General features: G+C 39.2%; 1 protein-coding gene across 7 annotated transcripts in view; it reads left to right on the forward strand.

Annotated features, from left to right (window-relative positions):
- The window catches only part of WWC2 (WW and C2 domain containing 2), a 100,246-nt gene that overhangs the window by 41,037 nt on the left and 32,653 nt on the right, over window positions 1–26,556 (forward strand). For 6 of the 7 annotated variants that reach the window (XR_011096282.1, XM_068681301.1, XM_068681302.1 and 3 more), the window contains exons 3-9: window positions 9,790–9,993; window positions 10,996–11,072; window positions 15,598–15,677; window positions 18,952–19,081; window positions 19,710–19,856; window positions 20,807–20,880; window positions 24,954–25,196. Coding sequence is in view for 6 of the 7 variants with exons in the window: in XM_068681301.1 (XP_068537402.1) it covers window positions 9,790–9,993; window positions 10,996–11,072; window positions 15,598–15,677; window positions 18,952–19,081; window positions 19,710–19,856; window positions 20,807–20,880; window positions 24,954–25,196 (955 nt within the window). In the remaining variant the exon portion in view is untranslated. Of the gene's footprint in view, window positions 1–9,789; window positions 9,994–10,995; window positions 11,073–12,783; window positions 12,936–15,597; window positions 15,678–18,951; window positions 19,082–19,709; window positions 19,857–20,806; window positions 20,881–24,953; window positions 25,197–26,556 lie in introns of those variants that run through there. The other variant, XM_068681304.1, reaches the window with a different exon arrangement.

Below are 26,556 nucleotides of genomic sequence, written 5' to 3' on the forward strand. Positions count from 1 at the left end.
AAAAAAAAAAAAAAGAGAGAGAGAGAGAGAAGTATAGATACACAGGGATGACAGAAATTTTATTTTCCTCAACATTGCTAAAGATATGAATGTACTATTCGCACTTAATATAATCATAGATTGAAGTGCTGAAATCGTGATTTGTTTTCTTAAATGCTTGAAACTTGAGAGATTACTTTGTAGTGTGACTAGTTGATTTCCATTATTAGTATTAATGGTACTCAAGAAGCCTGTTTCCTGTACATTTGGGGAATTTACAGAGTTTGGGGAATAGAGTCCTGTTGTTCTAAACACTCTCTTTGTGAGACCTTGGCTTATCTGAAAGATTTCTACTTCTGGCTCATCATGAATAGTCTGAGGGAATCAGGGGTTGGAACAAGTTCTGCCATGCTTTCAGCACCTTACATGTTCCTAAATAACTCGTCTCCTTCCAGATTTATTTTCAGGCTGAGAAATAACCAGGCAGGAGGTTGTTTTCCTCATGGCATTGATCTAGCCAACCTAGAAAACAGGTATTCTGCTGGGGGTAGGTTAGTTGTAAAGGTATTAGAAAGGAGCTGAGTGACAGTATTTAAAAGGTATGGATGGGAAGGAATAGCTACTCCTAGCCCAGGTGTATTTCAATTCATTGCATCTCTTTTTTTTTTTTTTTTTTTTGTAACTCATTACTTTGTATTCTAAGTTGTTGTTTTTTGTTTTTTTTTTTTTTCTCCCTGCCCTCCACCCCTCTGCTCCCAGCACTTTTCTTCAAAGAAGAAGTTGAGCATCTACCTTCTCTGCTTCTGCAGCTCCTCCCTACTTAGTTTTAATTTTCCACTTTGGAAGCATGAATGCACATTTTAGTTCTTTCCCAGAGGCTGTTTTCTGCCACTGATTCCTCCGCAGAGAAAAAGAAAATTAAGTCAGAGTGATGCTAAAAGGTCAGGAAGCACGGAGTTACAGGGATTTGCGTCTACTTAGCTCAAGACAAGAATTCACTGAAGGTCTCTGCTTCCCCACTTGGTTTCCTTCCTTCTTAAAATTTCAAAGCCCAGCTTTCGCATACACTGTTTGACAGTCCTAACAATATTTTAACTACAGGTGCTCTTTTTCTTGCTGTAATCATAGAGGCTTTCATGCCATTTTATGCCTGTGTGACTGGTTTATCTGTCACAAGGACTTTGTGGATACAGTGACACTTCTCCGTTCCAGCCTGGGACTGAAGTTGTACTTCATACGCATATTGCCAGACCATATTCTTGGGCAAGGAAAAAATCTGAAAATCCCACCATGAGTCTGCAATTAGCACTAGCTTGAGAGAGTAGGATTGTGTATCTTGTAAGCGTGTACTGTTTGTTCCCACGGCACATCACTGTCTTTTAAGCAAGTGGTGCCATGCAGGCATTTGGGAAACAATTGTGAAGACTCCTTACTGTCAGCAGACACATGGTGAAAACCCAAGAGCAGTACATCTTATCTCAAATCTCATTTATAGGTTGCTATCTTCCCTGCCCCCTGGCTATAGAGAGTCCTATGTAATAAGAAGGGATTAGAGTAATCTGGTCTGTGTTGGCTACAGAAGGCAATGAAGGCTCTGGATTAAAGATGGTTTTAGCTGCTGACTTTTATGTAAAGACTATACGTGTTTTTTAGTGTTTTTTTTTTTTTTTTCTTTCCCCTCATGTCATATTTCTGATAGCCACAGCAGTAGAACATTACCTGCCTACCTATGAGATAATGTCTATAGAACAAATGCTCAGAGTTTCTACTGCTCTCTTCTCTAGGATGTATAAGCATATGCAACCACAACGTCTAGAAGAAACTAAAGTGCCATAAGGATAACATGTTGCTCAGTATTTCTTAGTAAAAACCTCTGAATAAATATTTCTTGGAAATCTGCTCATGCTTGCACGGTAGAGCTGGAAAACATTCTCATTTTCTCTCATTTCTCAATTCAAGCACAGAATAATTTTATGGAAAAAGTGAAGAAGGCATCTGGAAGGGAGGAAGCATTGTTCTTGTGCGAGTTCTACAGCAGGAAACAAACTGTAGAGAGCTCAGTTCAAAGCATCCTCTGAATAACCTAATTTTCCTTCATGTCTCTCTTTAGAAGCCATATTCCATCTTATATAATGTGGTAGAATGTGATTTTCTTTGAGTATCCAGCAACGTTTTAGATCATTTTAAAGACACTGCATATGTCACCTTGTTGGGCTGCACAGTCTTCTGCTTCTCTGTAATGTGCTGCTCTTTATTTTATGTACCTATTGAACAAATACGTCAGTTTGAAACAATGCAATATTTCTTGACTTTGTCCTCAAATTTGCGGGTGCAAATTGCTTCTCTTATTGTTCAAGTTTGACTACGAAGTATACACGAAGTATTTTGAAAGGAGGGAAGTGAAGAGAAAAAGGAGTAAGAAAAAAGTCTTTCAGAAAGCCTCTGGTATGTAAACAATGAAGCACATTCCTTACGCTAGTCCGGGAACACTTTGTTATGCTCCCTGAAACCACTGCTAGTGCATTTGTTCCCTTGCTGTTGGTTAGGGCTTGCAGCTCAGTTACCTGCAATATTTGTTATGCCAGCTGAAGTATGATGAAGTAATATTTACACTCTTTTTTCCCACCTGCACTTCTGTCTGATTGCAGGCAAAAAAATGGAGATTTGAGAGCCAGTTTGCTTATCAAGAAACACAGGATATACCCGTAGAATAAACATATCCATGGTGGTTACATAATGGTGTTTATAAAATTGCTTTCACCACCCACCATTAAGCTAGGTTGAATTGCCCTGTGATGGTTGGTATCAGACACCCGTGTTCCGCTCCTGATGTAATATATCAAAGGGTTGGTGGTGGTTTTGTGCCTGTGCCATCGTGAGGTGCTTGTGTGTGAGATACCCTTGAAATCCCGGTTCTCTCTCACCACGGCTACCCCCGCTTTGGCTTCGCTGCAGCCGTTCTCCAGGGACTTGCCCTCAGCAGGCTGTGGGCTGTTTTCCAGCTGTCCCCTCCTTCTCAAACCACTTCTGTGGAACAGGACGTAACGCCACCACAGCAGAGGCAGCGGGGACTATTCAAAGACCAAACTGGATTTACTTTGAACGCTTTCTTCATCTGCTGTACTTCAGGAGAAACTCCAGGGATGGAGGAGTCCTGAACGTAGTCAGTTACTGGGTTTGAGTTGTTGAGGCCCATGCTGTCCTCTTAAAGTTGGGATCTGTTTGGTTGGAGGTGGTAGTCACATAATTGGGATGCAAGATAAGCAGAAATGCCAGGTGTAACAGCTATCTTTTCATCAGTTAACTTTTCAGGCAGAGAAATCGCCAGGACACGATACACTTGCTTTTATGTAATAGTTTTGGCTGAGCGAATATTTGGGTGGATTTAGTGTGTCAAATGGGCTTTGTGCTGGGTTGGGTGAACACCACAGACTGTGCAGAAGAGAATATGTGAATGTGCAGCATGGTGGAGACAACATGGTGGAAATTCCCCCAAAAAGGGGGCTTTTATTGCAGCTACAGCTGTGACGGATCAGACTCCCCCTGCTCTAGCATGCCTGCTGCTGTACAGGTCTTGGGGCTTTGGTCTGCATTTCTACCCAGGTCAAGTAGTTTAACTTGAAATCCTGAAACTAGTTTCAAGTGAAAACCTGTACCAGAAAAGTGCAAATTCTGTCCCAGAGTGCTGAGATTCTGGTACCCTTACAAACTGGAGTACTACAGGCAAGTGATTAAACAGATGAGAGCTCTGTCATCTGGATGAGAAGTGTAATGCCGCAGCGCTGTCCCCACCTGCTCTGCATGTGTCCTTCTCAAGTAGCAGTCCAGAATCTCCGGCATTTTTTTTGTGGGGCCCTTTCGGAGTGATTGCTGTCTTAACTGCGGTGCCTGAAAGCAACCTGCCGGACTGAAGATAGCCTTCGTACAGGTCGTTCTAGAGCCAATTGACACTATTATTTTATTTGGCAAAGGGAGATGCTGGAAAAACTATTGCTTCCATGTATTGTTAATCCCGTAGTAAAACGTCCAATTCTCTCATGTCTAGCAGTAGGGCGTCAGGGAGCCGTTCCCTTCCCTGTGGGATTTTCTAGTGGGATTTTAATTCCATGTATTTTAGAGAAATACGATCTACTGCTGATAAGGTAATAGTTTCCTTCTGTTGAAGTAGACTGTAAAAATTTGGCAGAGTGTCTGGGTAGCAGACAGAAACATAACATCTGACTATCTAATAAAAAAAAAAAATGCCTGCATATCCTGTGTGTCCTCTATATAATATATATCTTGTGTATAATTACATGGGGCAAGTGTAATATTATAGCTTGAAAAGCTTGGTTTATTTCTTTGGTTAGAACTCGCTTCAAGGGCAGTAAAGTCCTGGAATTTTGGCTCCGAGTGATTGTTTGGGCCAGATCCTTCACTCGGTTTATAAGTGCATCAAACCTGGCTGGCAGTGAGCCAGGAAGATTGTATTTCATTAATAGCAGGGTGATCAAAGCCAACGCAGCTCGATCTTCCACGCTGCAGGTCTGTGATAACTTCAGTGCTCAGGAACGTCCTTGGGTGGAGCATGCCATCCTGCTGCTTGTGCGGTTCCGCCCGTCCAGAACTTCCCCTCAGCCGGGGTAGTCACTCAGATCATTAAAAATGGAAGGAAATAAACTGCTGGTTTGTAATTTTGAATAAATTACTTATCGACATACTTGCAGTAATTTATTTAAAGTTAAATTAATTGGTTTCAAATCAAGATCTCTTAATAGAATCAAGTAATTTTGATTCACAAATAGCTTTGCCAAATGATGCTAAAACCAAGTTACATCAGGAATGTGCAATGTAACCATTAGGCATGTCCCCTCCCCCCGAATTCTGTTACTAGAGTTTATTATTTTGTGTTGTGATTGGACTGAGAAAGTTGATGTATATTTTTCTAAATTTAGTCACTGCTCTTGGCAGAGCCTGATGTACCACTCTTAGTTGTTTAAAGATCCATTTTAAGGAGATGCCTTTTGTTCATATCAAAGTTTATGCCACAGAAAATGATGGGCACTAAATCTTCATTTTCTCTGCCAGAAACAGCTGAACTAGTGAATTTAACTGGTGATGCTGAAAGGGTTGAGAGGGGTGATGCCCGGGGAGGTGGTTTGTCTGTTCTCCACTGCTCGTGATGGGAGGAAGTCCAGTTGGCATTTTCTAGAGCAGGTATAACCGTAGAGTTTCTTACATGATTTGTATCTGTTCTAGACAAAGTTGTAAGCCCTGTTGCAGTCACCAGTGGAAACACCTATCTGCCCTAAAAAAGGAATGGGCCTCTCTAAAGTTTGTTCTTCATCAGATGTTGAATTATAAGGGTAGGAGACTGTTGGGGACTTATCTGTGGTTTAAATCCCACTCTATAATTTAAAGAGAAAGGGTTTCACATCTCACTTTGAAACGTTCAGCAAGCTGTGCCCTCAGTACCATGCATGTAACTGCCCCAATAATACTGGTGTGTACAAATTTGACCCTAACAGCAGGTGCTTGAGACACCCTCTTTCAAGGAAAAAAAAAAAAAAAAAAAAAATCTTATCTTTCTGAAGCTTTAACTTGGAGAACTATAAATATTTGTTTTTGAAAGGAGAACTCTGCCTTTTTCTTTTTTTTTTTTTAATTTACATGTGCTCAGATTACATGTGCTCAATAAACATACTTCTCACAATGTAGCATTACAATACCACAACTATTATCCATAGTTCTGTCAATGTGTTTTTTTTTCCCCCACTGTGGGGTAGAAATGCTGATTACAGTTCAGATGACTGAAAATTATAAATGAACAAGCATTCACGCTGCTACACAGACACGTGTATATATATATATATATGAACATCTTGCCAAACAAGTAATTTAATTTGGGGGGGGGGTTCCACTTCATCATATTTGAGACGACGTGGAGTGAAAAATACTCTGGAGCCTTCTCTGCGTGGTGAAAGCTGACATCAGTATCAGTTCTGGGATAATGATCCCAATAACGCTTTGCCTTTTCCAGGATTATGTTTTTCTTGACCGAGCATTCGTTCTGGAATAAAATACCCACAGATAGACTTGGCTGAGCATGGTTTGGCCAGCCAATTTACCTTCCTGGGCAGTTACCCAAACCTCAGTGTGCTGAAGCTGCACTTCTTAAAAGGCAGGGTCACCTTTAGTTCATCTACGACTGTCTGAATAAAAGAAGTTAGGTCATATCATCAGAGCTTTGTTTTGCACGTGTGGCTTTGAGAGGCAAAAAGAAAATGTATGGTCGTATTTGTCAGCAACAAAAAATCATCTGCTCTTGATCAGCTTTGTCCTTCTCTTGCAGTCACAAGGACAGGGCATCTGTAGGCCACATTTTAGGACTCTGCAGGCTACATTTGGTCTTTGGGCTGCATGTCGAGCAATCCTCACTTAAAACCTACAAGGCAATTACCTACAACACGCTCAAAGATGAGACCTTCCAATCTTGTAAGATTATTCGGTGGCTGCTGGTTGCACTCTTAAAACACAATCACATCATTACACTCTTCTAAAAAAGCAACATAACTGCATTTATCCTATTTGATCGCTGACCCATGAGAGTCCTGCTTCATGCTCTTCATCCCGCTTCACAAAGAAGGACACCTCTGGAAACAGGCACTTCTTATCTTGGGTAAATAACCGGGAATGTGGAGGTGCCTTAAAGCACAATGGCATTAAGTGGCCACAGATAGGGACATGTGTTGACTGTTTAGGAAAGAAAAGCTATTGATTTGCTTCTTTGTGCTCCTGATAGCTTTGTGGAAAAGAGCAGGTGGCTGTAAACATGATGTGTGCGGCTGCAGATAGAGGTAGTTTTTTGAAGAATGTTCGTGTTGGGGTTATTGGGAAACCAACTGTGCATAAAGCTTCTCTATGTTAATCCTTTATGCACCACACTTGGGTTATGTGATTTATGCTCTCCATGCTTCCACTGTGTGCGTGTAGGAAATACCTTCCCACGTATAAACACAAAAGCTTGACGTGTTTGTAAATGGTGGGGGGGTCACCAGCATGGGGTGGGGGTACATGAATTGGTTTGTTTGTCAGAGCATCAGGAGTTACACAGGCATTGTGGGTTTAGGATTCTACACAGTTGGTTCTGTAGGAAGCTTCTTTTATTTCCATATCTCTGGTTTATGGGATGTTAGCACCAAGAAGAGCTTTTGAAAACTGGTAGTTAGTTGTTATGAGAAATTGTTATTAACCAGAACCTGTCCTTATCAGCAGTTTAGAAAGTCTTTTCAGTGCTTAAAAGGGGCTTGGAAAAAAGATGGAGAGCTACTTTTGACACAGATAGATAGTGATAGGGCAAGGGGGAATGGTTTTAAACTAAAAGAGGGGAGACTTGGATTAAAGGTCGGGAGGGAATTCTTCACTCAGAGGCTGGTGAGGCCGTGGCACAGGCTGCCCAGAGAAGCTGTGGATGCCCCATCCCTGGAGGTGCTCAAGGCCGGGCTGGATGGGGCTTTGGGCACCCTGGTCTGGCGGGAGGTGTCCCTGCCCATGGCAGGGGGGTGGGACTGGCTGGGCTTTAAGGTCCCTTCCAACCCAAAGCTTTCTGTGATATGATATGAAAATGTGTAGTTGAGAGAGTGCCTGCTCCCCAGGAGAGCAGTTCAGGTAGGGGCTGGGGCTCCCCTGTGTCTTCAGCCACACGGTCCCGTTCCCCTCTCCCACCCTGCCGCGGTGCTCACAGTGAACCAATTTAGGGAACCAAAGTAGCAGAAAACTTAAGCCAGAGAGTAACCTTTTCGCCTGCTTTTTGAAAAATAAAAATTAAAAAAAAAATAAAAAAAACAACAACTGAGTAAATACTTCGTGCTTAAATACCTTAGTACTGAATGTTTCTGTCAATGTGGATTCACGCAGATTTATAGCGTATAACGTAGAAAGAAATGAAATTTAACAAGGCCAAGTGCCGGGTCCTGCACCTGGGGCGCAATAACCCCAAGCAGAGCTACAGGCTGGGAGATGAGTGGTTGGAGAGCTGCCAGGCAGAGAAGGACCTGGGAGTGATGGTGGACAGTCGGCTGAATATGAGCCAGCAGTGTGCTCAGGTGGCCAAGAAGGCCAACGGCATCCTGGCTTGTATCAGAAACAGTGTGACCAGCAGGACTAGGGAGGTGATCGTCCCCCTGTACTCGGCTCTGGTGAGGCCGCACCTCGAGTACTGTGTTCAGTTTTGGGCCCCTCGCTACAAGAAGGACATCGAGGTGCTTGAGCGGGTCCAGAGAAGGGCGACGAAGCTGGTGAGGGGCCTGGAGAACAAGTCCTACGAGGAGCGGCTGAGGGAGCTGGGCTTGTTCAGCCTGGAGAAAAGGAGGCTCAGGGCGACCTTATTGCTCTCTACAGATACCTTAAAGGAGGCTGTAGAGAGGTGGGGGTTGGCCTGTTCTCCCACGTGCCTGGTGACAGGACGAGGGGGAACGGGCTAAAGTTGCGCCAGGGGAGTTTTAGGTTAGATGTCAGGAAGAGCTTCTTTACTGAAAGGGTTGTGAGGCATTGGAACGGGCTGCCCAGGGAGGTGGTGGAGTCACCATCCCTGGAAGTCTTCAAAAGACGTTTAGATGTAGAGCTTAGGGATATGGTTTAGTGGGGTCTGTTAGTGTTAGGTTAGAGGTTGGACTCGATGATCTTGAGGTCTCTTCCAACCTAGAAATTCTGTGATTCTGTGATTCTGTGAAAATGCCGTTTGGTGCCCAGTTTACATGCAACTTTCAAACTTCCCATGGCTACCTCTTACAAGAACACCATTTTTTCTACTTGGTACAGTCTTAAAGGAAGAATATTCATTGGACAGCTTCCAAACATGCTGAGCTAAGTCTGGAAATATGAATGATAAGGTTGGACATTCAGCTTAACTCTTCCTCTTTGCATGTTTAAAAAAAAAATAAATTAAAACCTGGTCCTCGTTAGATTGATAATCGCATGCTTTCTGTAGTATCTAGCACTGTCATGTGTCTGGTGGGTTTCTTGGTGCTTTCTATGCGAGTCTTACTTCTGTGTTGCTCCTTGAGTTAAAATGTTTTGCATAAAATCTTCTTAAGGGCCTGTTCCAGACTGTTTGGTTATATTACCTGGTAGTCAGTGGAAAGGAGGAGACCCTTCAGAAAGGCAGTTTGGTCCTGTGTATCTTAGGCACATGTCTTAAGTGGAACGATATGCTGTCCCTCTCTTGCTGTTGACCGTAAATAAAGCAATGTTACATCGTTAGTTCAGTTGCGGTGGAAAAGCTAAACAGAAAGACTGCTTTCATAGAGGAAAAGGAGTGAGATAACCACAATAAAACATGAAAAAGAGATGGCTGCAGAAATTAATGAAGTGGGGGTTGTGTTTGTGTTTGTTTGTGTTTTGTTTTTTTTTTTTTAGTGCAATAGCTAAGAACAAGTTTCATTTTTTTCTTCAGAAATGCATTTAATTTTAAGGTGTCATTCGAAGAGTTTTTATCGATCCTATTATTTCCAAATGCTTGGATGCAAAAAATATAGGTGAAAAGTTTTCATATGTTTTAATTCAGTGTTGTGGGGCGTAAGAATGATCTACATATAGCGTTACATATTGTGGACTAATTGCTGATTTTACAAGTGATCACTGAAGTACTGTTTCTGAAGCACGCTATTGTGGCAAAGAGAAACTTCAATAAAACCGAGCAACTGCTTGGTAAGCAAAGCCAAGCTATGGTTTAGACTTCCAAAACTGTGGATTGCAAGCAGAGAAACAATTCAGTTGTGACCAGGTTTCAAAAGAAGTACCTTTAAATTCTTTCTTTTTCCTCCCATACAGAAACAACACAAATAGAAGATCCCAGGAAACAATGGAGGCAAGAGCAAGAGAGAATGTTAAAGGATTATCTTATGGTAGCCCAGGATGCTCTCAGTACTCAGAAAGAGCTGTACCAGGTGAAGGAACAGAGGCTAGCACTTGCACTGGATGAGTATGTACGGTTGAACGATGCCTACAAAGAAAAATCAAGCTCTCGTACAAGCTGTAAGTACAGTAGAAAATACAATGTAACCTCTTTGATCTGTGCCCTGCAGGAGATCGTGTTTCGCTTTAGGATGAGTTTTCAAGGTTTGCTATGAACACCTTGTACTTTGGCTTTTTTAAGAGGTAGCATCCCTCCTTTTTTTTTTTTTTAATATAAAGATATTCTGCTGGAAAGAACTCTCTTCTGTCCGATACAATTGAACTCCTTTGAGCCATGGTTTAGAGTAGTTGGCTCTGAACTCTTATTTTGTCACGCTGTTTGTCAGAATAAAATTCTGCCAAATCTAGGTTCAAAGTAAATAGGATCTCCTGCACTTCATGGCTGCATACTGAAACGACCCCACTGTGTGACAGGTACCCGCAGTAGACCAAAAAGAGAATTTGTTGCTGCTTCATGCAATAATCTTGCAGCATGTATGAAGTGATAAGGTGTGAGGCAGAGATACATGTTACAGTAGCAGATGAGGAATTAGCCTGTGGTGAAATGCTCTCAGAAGCCTGTATTTGGTTTGTTGGCTAAATATCTCTCTTAGAAATGGATGGTGTGATAAAAGTAACATGTGCAGCTTGGGAAGAACTGAGCAGCAGAGCTCTGAGACTTCTGAATTAAATCTTCTGCTTTCCAAAAACCTCCTTAGAAGCTACGCCTTCCACGAAGAGGTGATTGCATGATTTTGAGATGTCTCAGCTGGAAGAACAGGAACAGAAAGCAAGGGCTAGAAAGCTAGGGAAAATGAGATGCTACTTACGGATTCTACAATAGAATGAAGGAGGGGAGGTACAAAATAATGGCAGAGGAAAGAAAGAGGGAAATTTTGATTGTTCATTAATTATTGCCATGCTGCAATGCTGACTATCCTATAAAAGTATATATATATTTGTAAAATATTATATGTTTTTTGGTACTTTGTAATTTTAGATCAATGTGGTTTTGTCAAGGAAGGGAGTAATTAGTGATTTAAACGTGCTTAAATATTTGTCCTTTTTTGTCTTTTAAAAAAGTGTTCTCAGGCTCCTCATCAAGCACAAAGTATGACCCTGACATTCTGAAGGCTGAAATCTCCACTACAAGATTAAGGGTGAGAGTTCTTAATTCATATTCATTTGTATTCTGTATGCAAACTTCCTGACTGTAGAATGCAAAGTTTGAACTAGCAGAGGTATCTTGTACCCCGATAGTGAAACCTCCTAATATTATCATTAAATATCAGTCAAGGGTTTTTAATGAATTGTAAGTGGATTTTTAAAGCTGTCTCAGCTACTTCTAGAGAACACACTTTGGTGAAACTTTGACAGATATTCTAACTAGATGTGGGTTTAAATAAATTCGAGGTCTATTTTCACTTCTATGCTCCAGCTTTTAAAAGAAAGAATAAAAATAATTAGGTGGAAATAAAGTAGTAGGCAAAGATGAGGTGCAACTAGGTGACTTTTTACACGATCTTTCTTCTGCGAGAAATGGACCATTAGCTACATGAACTGCCTCACAAATATCTGTTGGTTTAAAAACTCGCCAGTAATGGTGTAAAATTTTGCTTTGATTTGTCAGAATGGAACAGTTTAGGTCAAGATTGAAAATTATTCACTTTTTGAAATTGCTAACAAGCAAAAACATTATTTGGTCAGCTCCTTTCAGTATGGTCAGTAACAGACTCTGTACAAAGAACTTTCATTCACAGGTTAGTCTCTAGTGAATTCATCTTGAATGAAGAGGAAATGGTGTGGAAGACATTTAAAATCCATATAGGGAGTTCGTTTATTTAAGCTTTGGCGTATAGTGCTCAATGGATAACCTGGACTTCCTGTAGTTAGTAATGAAAAAAAATCAGATCAAACCATGCAGGATGAAAAAACAGCACCTCACAGCGTAGTCCTTGAGCGAGGGCTGGGATACAGATTCTGCCTGAGCAGAGACAGCACAAGCGGTGCCAGTTACTCAGCTCCTCCATTGCCCCCTCCTGGCTTCTGCACAGAGCAGCACTTGCAGAAGCCTCAGAGACTTCGCTGAGAGTAATGAGTTATGATTAGGAGTCTAAACAATTCATGTTTAAATGGAGTTGTGGAAGATGGAATAGCTCATTAAAATTTAAAAATGATATAAATGAGAGATGGAGTTCACTGTAAAACTGGTGTCCAGATGTTGCCCTCCTGGCTGCTTGTACAGCCTGCCCTTCCTTAGAAATACCAGTTTGTAGTCCCTTACTTTTTAAAGCAGAAGGTAAAGTTATTAGCGAGAAAACACATTTCAGCAGTGAGGGCGTTGGAGAAAAATGTTGAAGCTTCAGAGGGAGAATCTATGACAATAGGACCCTGGCCAAGAACAAGATTGAAAAGACAAGGGCAGAGCTTCTTTCTGAAGCCAGCACAGCAGTAAAAGAGGTTCCCTGTTGGCAAGGGGATCGCTGGTGTATTTGGGAAATTAATGGTGGTGTTGAAGAACAAAACACATGACCAAAAGTAAATACAGTCACCTAAGAGTCAGGGGAGAATACTTAAACGTGGTCCTATGCTCAGTTTTTCCTGTTACAATACTCTGGTCAGCTCCCAACTCAGAATGCACAAACACTGAATCACCTCTTGGCTACAGTTCTACAAATTGTCCATTCACTGGTGAGAGGCTAATGTGCTAATCGCTAGAGTTAAGTTTTTGGAGGTGCCTCCCTCTCTTCATTGCTTGTTGGAGTCAATGTAAACCTAGCATCCTGCTGGTTCTCAACGCAAGGTTTAATGGCATTGCAAAGTCCAAGTTGCGTATGTGCCTAAAATAGGTGACCTGAATCTTGTCTGCAGAGTGTAGAGGGGTGCAGTCCAAGAATATCTGTATCAGCATAAAGTGTGCTGTCATCCAAACCCACTGGATATGAAAATCATTGAGATAACAAAAAGTGGAGCCCTGCGATGCTAGGGCTGAAAAGTGGTTTTCAAGGAAGATGGCAAGAGAGGTATGACTGCATTATATCATGGTTCACCCTTCTTTGAATGTTTGAGGATGCTTTGCTAATATTCAGCCTTTTGGCATTCTGCAGTACGTGCATGCATGGACTTAATGGGAAACAAAGTTAGTCATTAGCGAGCTGCGGGCCAGCTAGTTAGAATTTGCACATTGTTTAGTGAACCATTAGGTCAGATGTACTAAACCTGTTTCTCTCTCTCACGCTGGCTGAGGCTTACTGGCATCGTCAGGTTAATGGTGGCTGGAGGGGGGGAAACTCAGCATTCGAGGAAGTTCTGAAGTGGCTTTTGGCCTTTTCCTTGTTAGCTGGGCTTAATATATGCACACTTTTGGGTATGTGAATTGCCTAGCACACAATATGTCACGGAGAACACATGACAGAAATATGAGAGCAGGGACAAAAATTTGATGTGTGATCAAAGTCTGTTTTATGCATATGCAGCAATTAGGGGATGAACCTTTATGAAATAACGAGATTTTTGTTGTTCCATTAAGTTTGAGTGCTGGGGGTTGAAGGGGTTAGCACAGAACCCTGATTGAAGATACTGTTAGGAGGAGCAAGCAAGAGGCCTGCCAGGTGCCTTAGGAAGATGTACAGAAGCAGTAGGAAGAGGGTGAAGGATAAAGCACGTTGAAGAGTTGTAAAAAAGAGGGGATTATATAAAAGTTATGAAGGAGAAGGCAAGGAGCACAAAGAATAGTTTAATGCGACTACAGTGCGGTAAACACGGAGTCTCTATTATCATGTAGGTCACGTCCTTCTATGATAACATACCTAACTCACATTTCTTGATAATGAAATGATGATGAATTGCAGAAGAGGACACTCAAAAGATGATCTTGAGAAAAATGGAAGGGCTTCTGAGAGATCCAGCTGAAAGCAAGTGTGCCTTCTGCAATTACTATAAATTCACATTTCAGATCTAGGAAAAAAAAAAAAAAGTCATTCTTAATTTCTTCAGAAAGTTGGGGCTTTTTTCATATTTTATGCATTACTTTACCTGAAATCCAGTGGAGATATGTTTGTTTTCTATAAACCTGACTGAAACTCTTGAGAGAAATTATTCTTGCAGTTTAATGCAGGAAAGCATCATGCTAGTCAGGGAAGAAATAGTTGAAGAGAGATGAATGTGTAGTTAGTTAGGGACGTTGCCAATTTATTATACTAAATATTCAGTATAGTGAAAATAAAAACAGTTTTCTGTCAATTAAAGTAACTAGTGATGATAGCTTCTAAAAGTCTGAGTGTAACCCCTAATAATCTAGGTAGCTGATTTGCTTTGGAGAAAATGGAGATTGTAAGCGTTTTATTTCTGTCAAGGAAAATGCATTAGCCAGAAGATACAAACTTGAATGCCAAAGTGTCATTTACAAACCCATGTGTAGAAACACCCAAATCACTGATTATTTTAGACATAGGAAGCATCTGAAGTGTCTTGGAAAGCTACAGCAGCTGCTTCTCATGCTTTTCGTCACATTTATTGATTTGAAGAATAGCATGAAGTAGGACATCTAAAAGGAAATGCTTGCAAATGGTCTTGGAGATGTAATTTTGGAATTATTATAGTGGTCAGAATTAATTATTTTAATACAGTCTGTTTTTCAAAATGCAGTTGAGCATCTGAAGACCTATATGAAAACAAGCAAGAGTTTCACAGTGATAGTGAGAGCAGAGGACATCTAGCTGGCTTTTCCTTTTTTCACCTTACTGATTTGAGAGATTAAAAATAAATAAACACCTGGCTAGTATGTAGAGTGCAAGATGTAGAGGCAGATGTAGGTGTATAAATACCAAAATTTGGAAGTCTATGTTTCATGTACACATTTCTGTCTCTGTGTGTGCTGAGGATGAATTTTAATTTATGTTAGAAGTACGCTGCTTTATGGGTAGTCCAGAAACTTTGTTTTAGTGTGTTTGGGAAGGGTGACATTAACAAATAAAAACCAAACCTTCATTTCATTTTTAATATAATCCTGGTTCATAAATATTTTGTAGTGTACTCATCTGCTAGCCTCTGGAAGAGCAATATTAGGGTTAAAAAGCAATTGAGCATGCAAATTTAGAGAAAGCAGGGAATGTTTTGCCAAAAACACATCTATTGAATAGATGCATATATTTGTGATCCAAATGTGCTTAATTAACGTTGTTTTGGAATTAAATGAATGTGAATTTTATTCATAGGGATCCAATGCTTGTAAAGCTTTCTAAGAAAGGATAATTCGTAGAAAACAAGGAGAGTCCACACTTTGTCTTTTACTGTGCAAATGACTTGAGAGCTTCCTGGAATGAAAAAGTGAAAATATAATAAGCTTAAAAATAAACAGGAATGTCCCTGTAGGACAGTTGGAATGCATGCTTAACAAGTGAGAAGTAAATTACTTGTTAAAGTTCTCTCAGGTTTAATAACACAGTGTGGTATCAATACAAATAAGGAATGTGATTTAATCTGCTTGTGTCCCTTTAATACTAAAGCATGTTGCCCATAGACATAAGGAAGAGAGCAGATCCTTTTGTTTTTAATGTGTGTCAGTAGAGCAATTTACTTTCTTTTTTTCTCATCCGATGTAGAGAATACATTAATTGCTCAAAGCCATGTGTTATGCCATTTAACAAGAGGAATTTTCTAAGTCTTGCTTTGATTTAACACAAGGTTAAGAAGCTGAAGAGGGAACTCTCTCAGATGAAGCAAGAGCTGCTGTACAAGGAACAGGGCTTTGAAACGCTGCAACAGTGAGTAATAAAATAGTTGAAATTGACTTAATTCAGTCATCCGATTTCTTTCTTTTTTTTTTTTTTCTTTGTCATGGAATTGAATACATCTTATGTGAGATAATTATTGGGGGAAAAATGAGAATATAACAACTCTTTTTGTTGCACTTAGGAAACAGGAAATCAGTAGAAATAGCAAACCTATTATGCAAGTGTTAACGTGAGAAATCTCTTCCCCCTTATATTTTTTTTCATGAAGGAGCTTGTGTTGCAAAGAAGCAGAAAGAAGGTCACACACACACATACACACAAAGTAATTAGGTCTGTCTTTCCTCCTTCCCCAGATTTCAGCTCAAAAGAGAGAGTAGGGTGCAGATCTCAGAGGTATAAATGGTGCCACAATTGTGCAGGGTTTGAAGTGAGTCACAATTTGAGGATTAGAGACCTGACTTTCTTTGTTCCAGTTGCTGGAATGCCTGGGCTCCAAAGGGCTGATGCTGAACGGGGTGAACATTCTGGGTATTTAACCAGTTGGAATATTAGGAACTGATTTTTTTTAATTATTATTTCTTCCCAGTCAGAGCAGTCCCTGCTGCTCTTGACTTACAAAGTTGGGTCAGAAAGTATTAAACATGACTCAAAACTATCACCACAGAGAACATGGTGGTTCACTGTCGGACATGAGTTGCTGCAGAGGAATCTTTACTAACAAGTATGTTTTCTTAACTAACATGAACAAAGAATTATTAATGCTAGTCATTATCTGTATTGCAGTATGTACCCATACATTAATACAGGAAAATGCTGAGCTGTGTGCTCTTGCTACACTAGTTCCAGTAGCAGAAGCAATGCTGCATTGTTAATTTAACACTGTTTGGATTCTTTTACCCCTTTCCTCAGGACCTCCTGTGTATGTTAGTGTAATGTCATATAAGTAATAACCTTTATTCTGGAGAGCTCGCAGAATATATAGGGAAGATGGACAAAATGTAGGAGAAGGGAGATGTACTTCTATCTTGCTGGTAGAGTGCTAAAACACAGAGAAGTGATTTGCTCAGGTTGACAGAGTATCTGTGTTTGGAGCTGAGTGACTGGGGTTAATTTCCCACTTCTTACCAAAGCATGTTGTAGGTTGTTTTATGTTGTTTCCTTTGTATTGTAATAGATCAGTTTGGGACAGTAAGGATTTTTTGGTGGTGGTGGTGGTGGGTTTTTTTGAACTGGGAGAAAGAAATTCTGGTCCCAGAAATGGCCAGGAAAAATGGTGAAAGCAAATGTTGCTCCGTCAATGCTATTGTAATTACAGACTTGTCCAAATGGAGCAAATTATTTATTTTTTCTTAGTATGAAGAGTTTGAAGTTGATTAGGAACTGAAAACCCTTGGCACCTTAGTAGGATACCAATCAAATCCCTACCGTCTTTCCTTTTGACTAGAACAGAAATGTAACATTTGTTGTTATTTAAATATATAAAGACTGGAGTGGAGGGGAGAAAAAGATAATTGACTGAATTTAATAAACAGATTAATAAATTAGATTTCATTTTAGAAAAGACAGACATACTGATTCTAAAGTTTAAGGTAATAAGAACTCATGCTGCTGTCCCAAGATTAAAGGTTAGCCAATCATGCTGGTTTTATTATATTAATTCAACAATGAGGTATTGTTTTGAGGCAGCTTGCTCACAAGCCATTTTGATAGGAATCCAAAGCATGTTTCAGAAACTGTCAACAGCATTCCACAGAAACACAATGGACATTTGTTTTAAAAATTCAGTCAGCAACTTATGAACAGTACTAATCCCATTAATTTGAAACAGGAAGATGGAATATTGTATATGTCAGAGATCCTTCTTGTCCATCTTAATTACATACAGAATAAAGTAGTTGCAATTTGAAAGTGACACGTTGTATTACTAGGCAGCATGTGGCGTATTACCCAGCTGTTCATTCATGACTGCAATTGTTGGCATATCCTCTATCTCTTTGACTTTAGCATGAGTTACCAGAAATTGGGTGCTTGCAGAGAATAAGTCTGTGTGCATACCTACAAAAACGTTTGAGGATCTTTCAAGTTGAAACAAATATATTCTTGAATGGGAATCTGAGTGTTGAGTCGTATTTTTTAATCAAATTCTCATAAAAAAAAAAAAAGGCTGTTCTGTTTTGCATAAAAACTGAAACATGGAGAAAGGAAAAAAGATGCTGTCATATCTTTAATGACTGCGTTAGAACCTTGATATCTTTGTGCATAAATTTAGAAGAAAAACAGAATACTTTGTTACAGGTTTTGTGTTCTTGCAGGGGATGCTTGAGATCACTTCTGATCACTAAAGCATTTGTTCAGTCTTCACTCACAAGGTTAATGTCTTGTAGCAAAGATGATGGGTGATGATTAAAAAAAAGAAAACCAATTGCACTATAAAAATGTATTCTCTACTAGATGCTCGACTTTTGTGAAGATGCCTGTTGTTTTTAATTTTGCAAAGCACAGCTGCAATCATTTATACGATGCTATGAAATATTCAGTTAAACTAGAGGTTGGAGAAATGTGTTTACAAACTATACTTTTAAGTCAAGACTGAAAGAAAATAGCTTTTTTTTTTTTTTTCTCTGAGTTTGGGAACCTTGTTATTGCTAAGTTAAAATTTTGTAAAGTTGCAGGTATTCAGTAAATTGTCCGGTGTATGACATGGTATTAATTATCCAGAGTTTTGCTTGTCTGTTGGATGCCATATTGTGGGTCTGGGTAGAGGAGTGCTGCTCAAAATAAATTCTGCTTCTGTAAGGATCACACACAGTTAATATTATAAAAGTTGTACCCTAAAGTTGCTTCTCTGCTGCAGAGAGTTAGGGTGGGGATGGGATTTTTGATTGTGTTGTCAGCAATACACTATAATTCTGGTAGCATGTTAGGAGTGTTATTTCAGACAGATCTTGCTCTGTGCCCCACATGACCTTAAGGCTGGATCAACTAAAAATCGTGGAGTCTCTGCTTTTGGTAAGGCCCCGCTAGTGGCCTAAGGTGGTTTTAATGCCAGCATTAGTTTTTTCCGTAAAATTTCTCATGTCAGCAAAACCCGTCCACTGTGTGTGCGTTAGACACCTTGACACTTTTGCTAAGCATTAAATAGTAAGTATTTTAATGCAGAGTTCAATGTCCTTTTTTCTCTTTACACGTCTGTTAATGGAAATTGTCTCTCCTTCCCTTCTATTCTCTGACTATGCTTGTCAGAAACAAAACAGCAGAGGCGTTATTTGCTTCATTCAGTATTAATATTCTTTGTTTTCCACAGAATTGACCAAAAAATGTCTGGAGGCCAGAGTGGGTATGAATTGTGTGAAGCCAAAGCCATCCTGAGTGAACTGAAATCTATCAGAAAGGCAATAAGTTCAGGGGAGAGAGAAAAACAAGATTTAATGAAGGTATTTCCTAGGGCTGACATAACTTTTGTGTGGATTTATTTTATCGTGAGGAGCTTTGATGATGCTAAATACATGTTAGACTTTTTCAAGGGATGCTCAAAACTGTGAGTGAAAGTAGCATTAAAATCACTTTTCAGATGCAGAAACTGAAGCCTGTGACTTTCGTAATTCAAAAAGTCACTCTATGGCAGTCAGAGAATATAGATATCTGAATTTATAGGTAAGGTGCAGTGCATGTTACCTCTAAACAACAATTTAAAATATTAAATGGACAAAAGTTGAGAGATACACGTTTAGATGTGCAAGTGGTACAAGTCTTCCAAATCTAAATTACACTATGTCAATTTCTGAAACCATATCTTTTCTTTTTTTAATCATCCGGTTATTTAAAATTGTTTGATAAAAGAAGGGGAGAGAGAAAAAGAGAGAGAACGAGAATGGCATGGTCATACTTAGTATCACCTATGAACTGCTTGGTTAGAAGGCTAGTTTGCTTAATGTGAGGAATGAAAACTAGAAAATTTATACTGGAATCTTTTAGGTAAACATCTTTTGAAGAGGAACTAGTATAAATGCTGTAAAGTACAAAGGCACTTTAACACCACCTCATTTTATGTTTCCTGAACAGAGTCTTGCAAAGCTGAGAGAGAAATTCAGTCTTGACCAGACCATTGGGACATCTGAACCAGACTTGAGTTCGAGCTCTGTAAACTCCCAGCTGTGTTTTTCTAGACAAACATTGGATACAGGGTCTCAGACTGACATTTCTGGTGAGGTGAGCTTTTTTCATTTTGTCAAATGTAAAGAGAAATTAAATCCGAATGCTGTGGTTAATGGAACTGGCTGTTTCAAATGGCTGTTTACTGTTGCTGATAGGTGCATATATATGCATGTTTAAAGAGAAAATTCCTTAGTTAACTGATTTTCCCCTTAAATTTCAAATCAGGATTCAGATGAAGTTTCTACATTTGGCATGAAGCATTTATCTGGCATCTTATTTAATCAAACAGTTCCAGTACACTGAAGTTCAGCATAAGTAGGTAGTATTGTGTGGATCTGTCTGTATGGTTATGTTGCACCTTACAGACTTGCTTTGATCTGAAGATGTTTTTAATTTTCAGAAAGAAGATCTCAGAATCTAACTGTGCAATTTCATTTCACACAGCTGAAATGCTGTTAATGGAACTACCTCTTCAATGATTCATTAATAATTTCTCTGTTTCACTGACAGTGTATTTACAGTGACAGAAAGCTGTGCTTAATTTTGGCACCTTCTTTGAACTTCCATGGGCTAGATTTGTAAGGAAGAGTAGTTCGGCACTACGTTTGCCAAAGAGCTACGCTTGTCTATGTTTTTTAACAAATTTTTTTGAAGTCTTACTTTAAGATGTACTGACCTAACCCTGAATTTTAAGTTCAGTGGAGTTCAAAGTTCAAATTTTTGGGTGCAATCAATGCGAGACTTGTTTGAAAATGCCCTTGATTTGCTCTGATAGAATATGGTAGTACAGTAGTTACAAACACGTGAACTTTATCATAAGAAAACAGCACCGTTGTTTATCTGAGTATATTCCTAACCATGTATATAGCAGCAAGCATGTAGCTGAAGGCGGGTGTGGTTTTATTTTCTAAGTAGTAATTTTTCTACCCTGTGCATTTGTTTGGTGTTGTTGATTCATTTTACAGTTTTACACGGTAATAAGGCTAATATTTTTTTCTCAACAGGTTGGAGCAAGAAGTAGATCAAATTTAGCAGAGAAGGTCAGATTAAGTCTCCAGTATGAAGAGGCAAAAAGAAGGTAATGGGGTTAGTTGCTTTGTTAAATTACAGTCTTGAGCTGGGAGGTTTCCGACCTCTCCAGTACTAACATTGTGCTCACAGTGACATCTAGTGGACACCTCTCTGGAAATACCAGGCATTACTGTAAAATGTTTCTTCTCCAGGATGCAAAGCGGGCTTTCAGGAGCCTTCAGTGCTGTTGAGCAGTAGTTTTTACATTTAATGCTAAGTTACATATGTTAAGAAATAAAATGCAGCCAGTGACAAGTTAACGGCAGACCCAGGATTAAGGGAATAGAGTGAAATGGCATTCCACTGACAGGGGTTGCTGGTCTGTTCATGTCCGTGTAAATCCTTCTTTGGGGTCATCATTTCAGTTCACAATGCCACTGAAGGTTCTTCGGTTTTAGAGTTGCCTCAAATTTTCAGCACAGGTTTGATAGGTTTAATTATCTCTCTTTCCCTGAGATTTTGAATAATTTAAATACTTGTTATCACTGTGGGGTTATTTTTTTAATGAGTTTAACCTGAGGAGAGAAGAAATCAGGAACTGTCCCACTGCTGAATGTGAAATGCTTTTCAAATAAAGTTCTGCAGTAGCTGATCTTGAAAGCGGTGTCATTTTGATGGATTGCCACAGTGCTGAAAGAATGGTCATCAGCAAGCAGAACATTCTGGGTTAGAGTGACATGCCTCCTGGTACGCCAGAGGAGTAGTGCTGCATAATACTGGGGGAAGATTTATTCTATGTAAAAAACTAAATCATGGGTATGTTTTTATTATTAATGTATTAATTGTGTTGTATTATTTTCTAATATTTTCCACAAAATTAAGTATCAGCTATTCAGAAACCACACAGTTTTTGTTATGTACTTTGACAGAAATAGAAGTCTCACACCCAAGGTTCCTACTCTATGTTAAAAAACAAAGCAAAACAATAAAGTAAAAACTAGCACTTTTCCACAGATGAAAATTGTGATGAGAACTCCATTTATGCTGTGACTTAATTATTAACTCATTTGGAATACTGTGGCATACTCAGTTAGAAAACCAGGAAGAGATATTGTAAGCCTTTACTTTGTATTTATATGTTTTAAAGGCAGGAGGTAGCACAACTGATGTTTTCCTGTCTAATTCCAAATATATATCCTCTTCATGTATATTAGTAGCTATGATCCTGGAAACAACAGTAACTCTTTATAGCCTCATTAGGGATCCTAAAAAGTTATTATATAATCAATGCAGTCAACAAAGAGTGCTGTGGCTGTTGTGTTTCTTCAGTATTGAATTTGGGTGATTTTGCCTCAAAATCATTGTGTACACAGTATTGATGGTCAGATGGTGTTTTAGGTGCATATAGATGGTGTTTTCTGTCAACTTCTTTCATCCAAAACCAGATCATCCTCTCTTTTGTCTATGTCTTGATACAAGGAAGTCCCACCATTGTGTTTTATATCTCATTTGCAGAAACAAAAAAGTACCTGGCAGTAAGTTGGTATATTGCTTCTAGCTAATAGAAAAGCACAGTGCACAGTGTTTGAGGTGTGGACTGCTGCAGCACAGGACCTTACTTTCTCATAAATTAGCCAAGAACGTGGGTCAAAATTGCAGTAGCTCAAGTACTTAATCTTTACATAACTAAGTATTTGTTCTGTGCAACATCAGTGTGTTTCAGGCTTAAAATACCTTTTAAATGGTGTCTTTATTCAGTTTTGTCAGAGAACTTTCAAATAATGGGTATTCCTTTCCACTTTAAATAAGGCAGTCAGATTACTTGAAGACACTGTTGGAATGGTTTTATCAGTGATTGTAGGGTAAACTTAATAAAGTGTACATATCTCAGAATAACAAAAAAATGTACTAAAATGCAGTATCTAATTACATTCCCCCTAATTATTATGGCCATTGTAATAATCACTGGAAGTTAACAAATATTGACAATCTTTTCTGAAATATTAAATGTGCAAATTCTTAGTTGCTTTGTATTTAAAAAGAGGGAGAGAAGCTCTTGTGAGTGAAGTTCTTTACTTCAAAAAGTTATTTCCAAAATTATCAGATAATTGTGTATGTTGTATATTTTACATTGTTTAGCCAGCAGCCTCTTGAAGAGGAGGAATGTTGTCTGTGGAAAAGGGTATCAGGATAGCAGAGAGTTATCTGTAGCAGAGGGAGCAAAAGAACTGTTGGGAGACCATTCCGCTAGCCATCAAGCAGCTGTCAATAGCAGCTGCTTCGAACAAGGTTAGCTACAGAGCCAGGGTTAGCTGGAGCTAGTGACCTGGAGATTGAAATCTTAACACCTCATTATCCATCTGAAATGATGCAGTTGTTTTCCCTCTGCATACAGCTCCTCCAAAGGACTGTTAAATTGTATACATAGTGGCAAAATATGTTGAAATGCTTCATTTCATTTCATCCTGCTGTTTGGTTATGGTAACACTGCTGATGGTATTTCTGTTTATTTTTGCATTGTTGTTTTGTGAAAATGCTCAAACTTGTTCTTGCAGCACTTTGATGGGTGTATTTTTTATTAATATTTTTATAGCTGTTGTTTTTTCATTGAGGTGCAGATGAGATAAATTTTACCCATGGAAAAAGAAAGGGGAGGTTCCCCGTCAGCGTCTAGTATGAGCAACAGGATAGTCAGATTTAGTATTAACTATTCTTAGCTTTGACGATAAATAAAAACCTTAATGTACTGTAAAATTAATAGTTGAGGTGCAAAATAAGCATGATATCATTAGTTTTGTAAATGACAGAAAACAGACTGGAAAAATGAAACGTGTTTTCCTAGGAATCTGTCGGGACTACAGAAATATGACACAAACCAAATTGTGTGTGTGTGATGATGCAACATGGCATGGGTCATTACTTTAGGCAGTGCCTGTTAACACTGAAGTTGCACAGACTTGGATCAGTTTGTGAGCTAACTTAGGTGTATTTAACTGTGGTAGTTATATATAAACACAACAGATAAATTCCTCTTGCCCTAGATTGTCAGGGAATGTCTTCCTATTTTGACTTTTCTTTTCTCTGCTTTTTCCCAGCCCACAACAAAGTGGTGAGGAAGGCTCAGAGCCATTACGTAGGTCAGAGCTTCCCATAACTCTCTGTGCAGCTATTTCAGGCATAGCTAAGGCTGGAAGTGATTAGAAGTTACCATCTGGCTAGATACGTGGCACCTGTAGTGGGAATTTTTATGCTTTTTATAGTTTCCAGTGGACAATGAGTATTGCAAAACCTGCACTTTTGTGCTATGCTGCTGAGCCCAATGGCAGAGCGGTTCTGGAGACCGAATACTGGCAATAACCTTTCTTGATCAGAATGGAGCCATTGTACAATAATAATGTAGGGAACTTCCTTTGCTATCCCAAATCTTGGGGCTCCTAACTCCGTGATCAGACATCTACAGTGGAATAGCAGTTGCACAGACTTCCAAGCAGATACTTTTCCTTCAGGCGTCCACTGCCATATTGCCTTTTCATTTCATCACGTAGGAGAACAATACTCTTACCTTTTAAGATTTGCATGAGCATCTGCTGCTGAAGTGAGCACCTTGATATTGTGTGTGTTCTTTAACGGTGGTCCTTGCTGTTTGAGAAGCAATCAGTCTCCAACAGCTTGGAGAAATAGATCATACTCCTAGATGAGTAAAGCAAAGTAAAGCTTTTTCAGTAAAGTTTTTATTAATGTTGAGACTTTTAATTCAACTCAGGAGGAACTCACTTTTAATGCATATGCATATTACTGTGCATTTTAGCCTTCTTCCATATATGAAGCAGGTAACTTTAGAAAAGGCACCACAGTTCCAAGGTTTGGCATTCATTTCTTCATTCTCAGAAGTACATCCTTCTGAGGTATTTAGGGCAGAGAGGATTACACAGCCTGTTGGCCTGGATAGGTGGCTTGCTTCTCTGTCAAAGTCTGTGTTCTTGTGAAGTAAATGTAATTAAAAGTATGTTAAGTAAGAAAAGTTGAAAGTAGAAAAAGTAGTTATATACTTACACCTTTCAAAATATTGTATCATTTCTGTCTTTCCTCATAATTGCGTGCTGTGCTGGGCTCAGACAAATCTGTTATGTTTTATTTTAGCATGGCTAACTTAAAGATCGAACTGTCTAAGCTAGATAGTGAGGCCTGGCCTGGGGCACTGGATGTGGAAAAGGAAAAACTGATGCTAATCAATGAAAAAGAAGAGCTTTTGAAGGAACTCCAGTTTATTACACCACGGAAACGTACTCAAGATGAGCTAGAGCAGCTAGAAGCAGAAAGGAAGAGGCTTGAAGAGGAGCTGCATTCTGTAAAGAGCACACCCAGTCAAGCACTTGCTGAAAGGTAAGGGGTTGTTTCTGCTGGTATTAAATGCCTCTTTCTGCAATCTAACCTTTGTACTTGTTACAGACCCTGAACTGTGCCTTGATGGGCTGTTTTCCTTCAGTAACTGTTCTATGTAGGTCTTAATTAAATTTGTTATTAGCCCACTGGGCAGAAACACAAAGAAGTCTTCTGTACTCTGAGAGAATGCGAACACCCTGTATGTGCTCTGCAATATCAGTTGCTCTGCATTTCTTACCAGCATGAAAATGCCTGTGACAGATGTTAAATAACTGAGGAATGTCAACAGACCAGCAGGAGGGCAATACATCATTCACTAGTGTCTGATAATAGCAGCAAACTATTTGAACTCAGGTTACAAAGATTCTCTTGATTGTTGCAACATCTGAAGCCTTTCATTGTGAGTTTTATTACATGCAAAAATGCAACCGAAAGAGAAAAAAAAAAGTTCAGAGGAGAAGCATAATTGCTGCAAAACTTTCCTAACTTGTCGCTTCCTAACTGGCAACTGAAGCAACTCCCACGATAAACGGTATTAGCCAGATTCAGAGTTGGAGAAAATCAAAGGTGACTGTCACAAATGGACTTTTCATCAACTGTAAGTGGAAATAAACTTATGGGAATCTCTAGCACACATAAAATGCAATAAGCACAAAATGTCGCTTTATTTATCAGTGCAGTATGCCTTACTGAAGTAATATAATCAGCATTGTAAGACTTTCCTACTTCCCGCTGTGAGGAAACACCTGCTGGTGCTCCATTTCCACTCAATGGTGAAATTCTTATTTTTGACATTAGAAGGCGGGTCCTAAATTTTAGCTGAGTAGTGAGGAAATTCCTTCTTGTTTCCAAATAAGTGTGTGTGAATTAGGCATCGTTTTTAAACGTATTTGTATACATCCTAATATTTAAAACTGTACCATATTGAGAATCCAAAATTGTTATAGGATAATGGTTGTGTCCTACTACCCTTCTACAGGAGAAATTACCTGTCTGTCTTAACAGTATCCAAATTCCAATGGCTCCATTGCTTTCTGACTTCCATTAATAAATGGACAATAAGTGGTAAATAATAAAGTCACATAGACAAAAAATTTGAAACTAAGGTTTTGATGATAATGCTGTTGTAAGTAATAGCTGAGTCTTGACTATTGCTGTGAATAATTAGCGTATTACTTACTTAGTCTTTGGTTTTGGTTTTGAGTGTTTAGTGCCAAAGAAAATTGTGCACATAACCTTTTTCCCGTACATGCCAGATGCCAAACTTGGAGAACGGCAAGAAAAAACTGGTTCCCATTCAAGTGAAAATGAAACAGCACCTTTTTGTTTTGTTCTGTTTTATTTTTCCAAGGGTAGTGAC

This window comes from Anas acuta, chromosome 4 (assembly GCF_963932015.1).
Source record: "Anas acuta chromosome 4, bAnaAcu1.1, whole genome shotgun sequence".
NCBI lineage: Eukaryota > Metazoa > Chordata > Aves > Anseriformes > Anatidae > Anas > Anas acuta.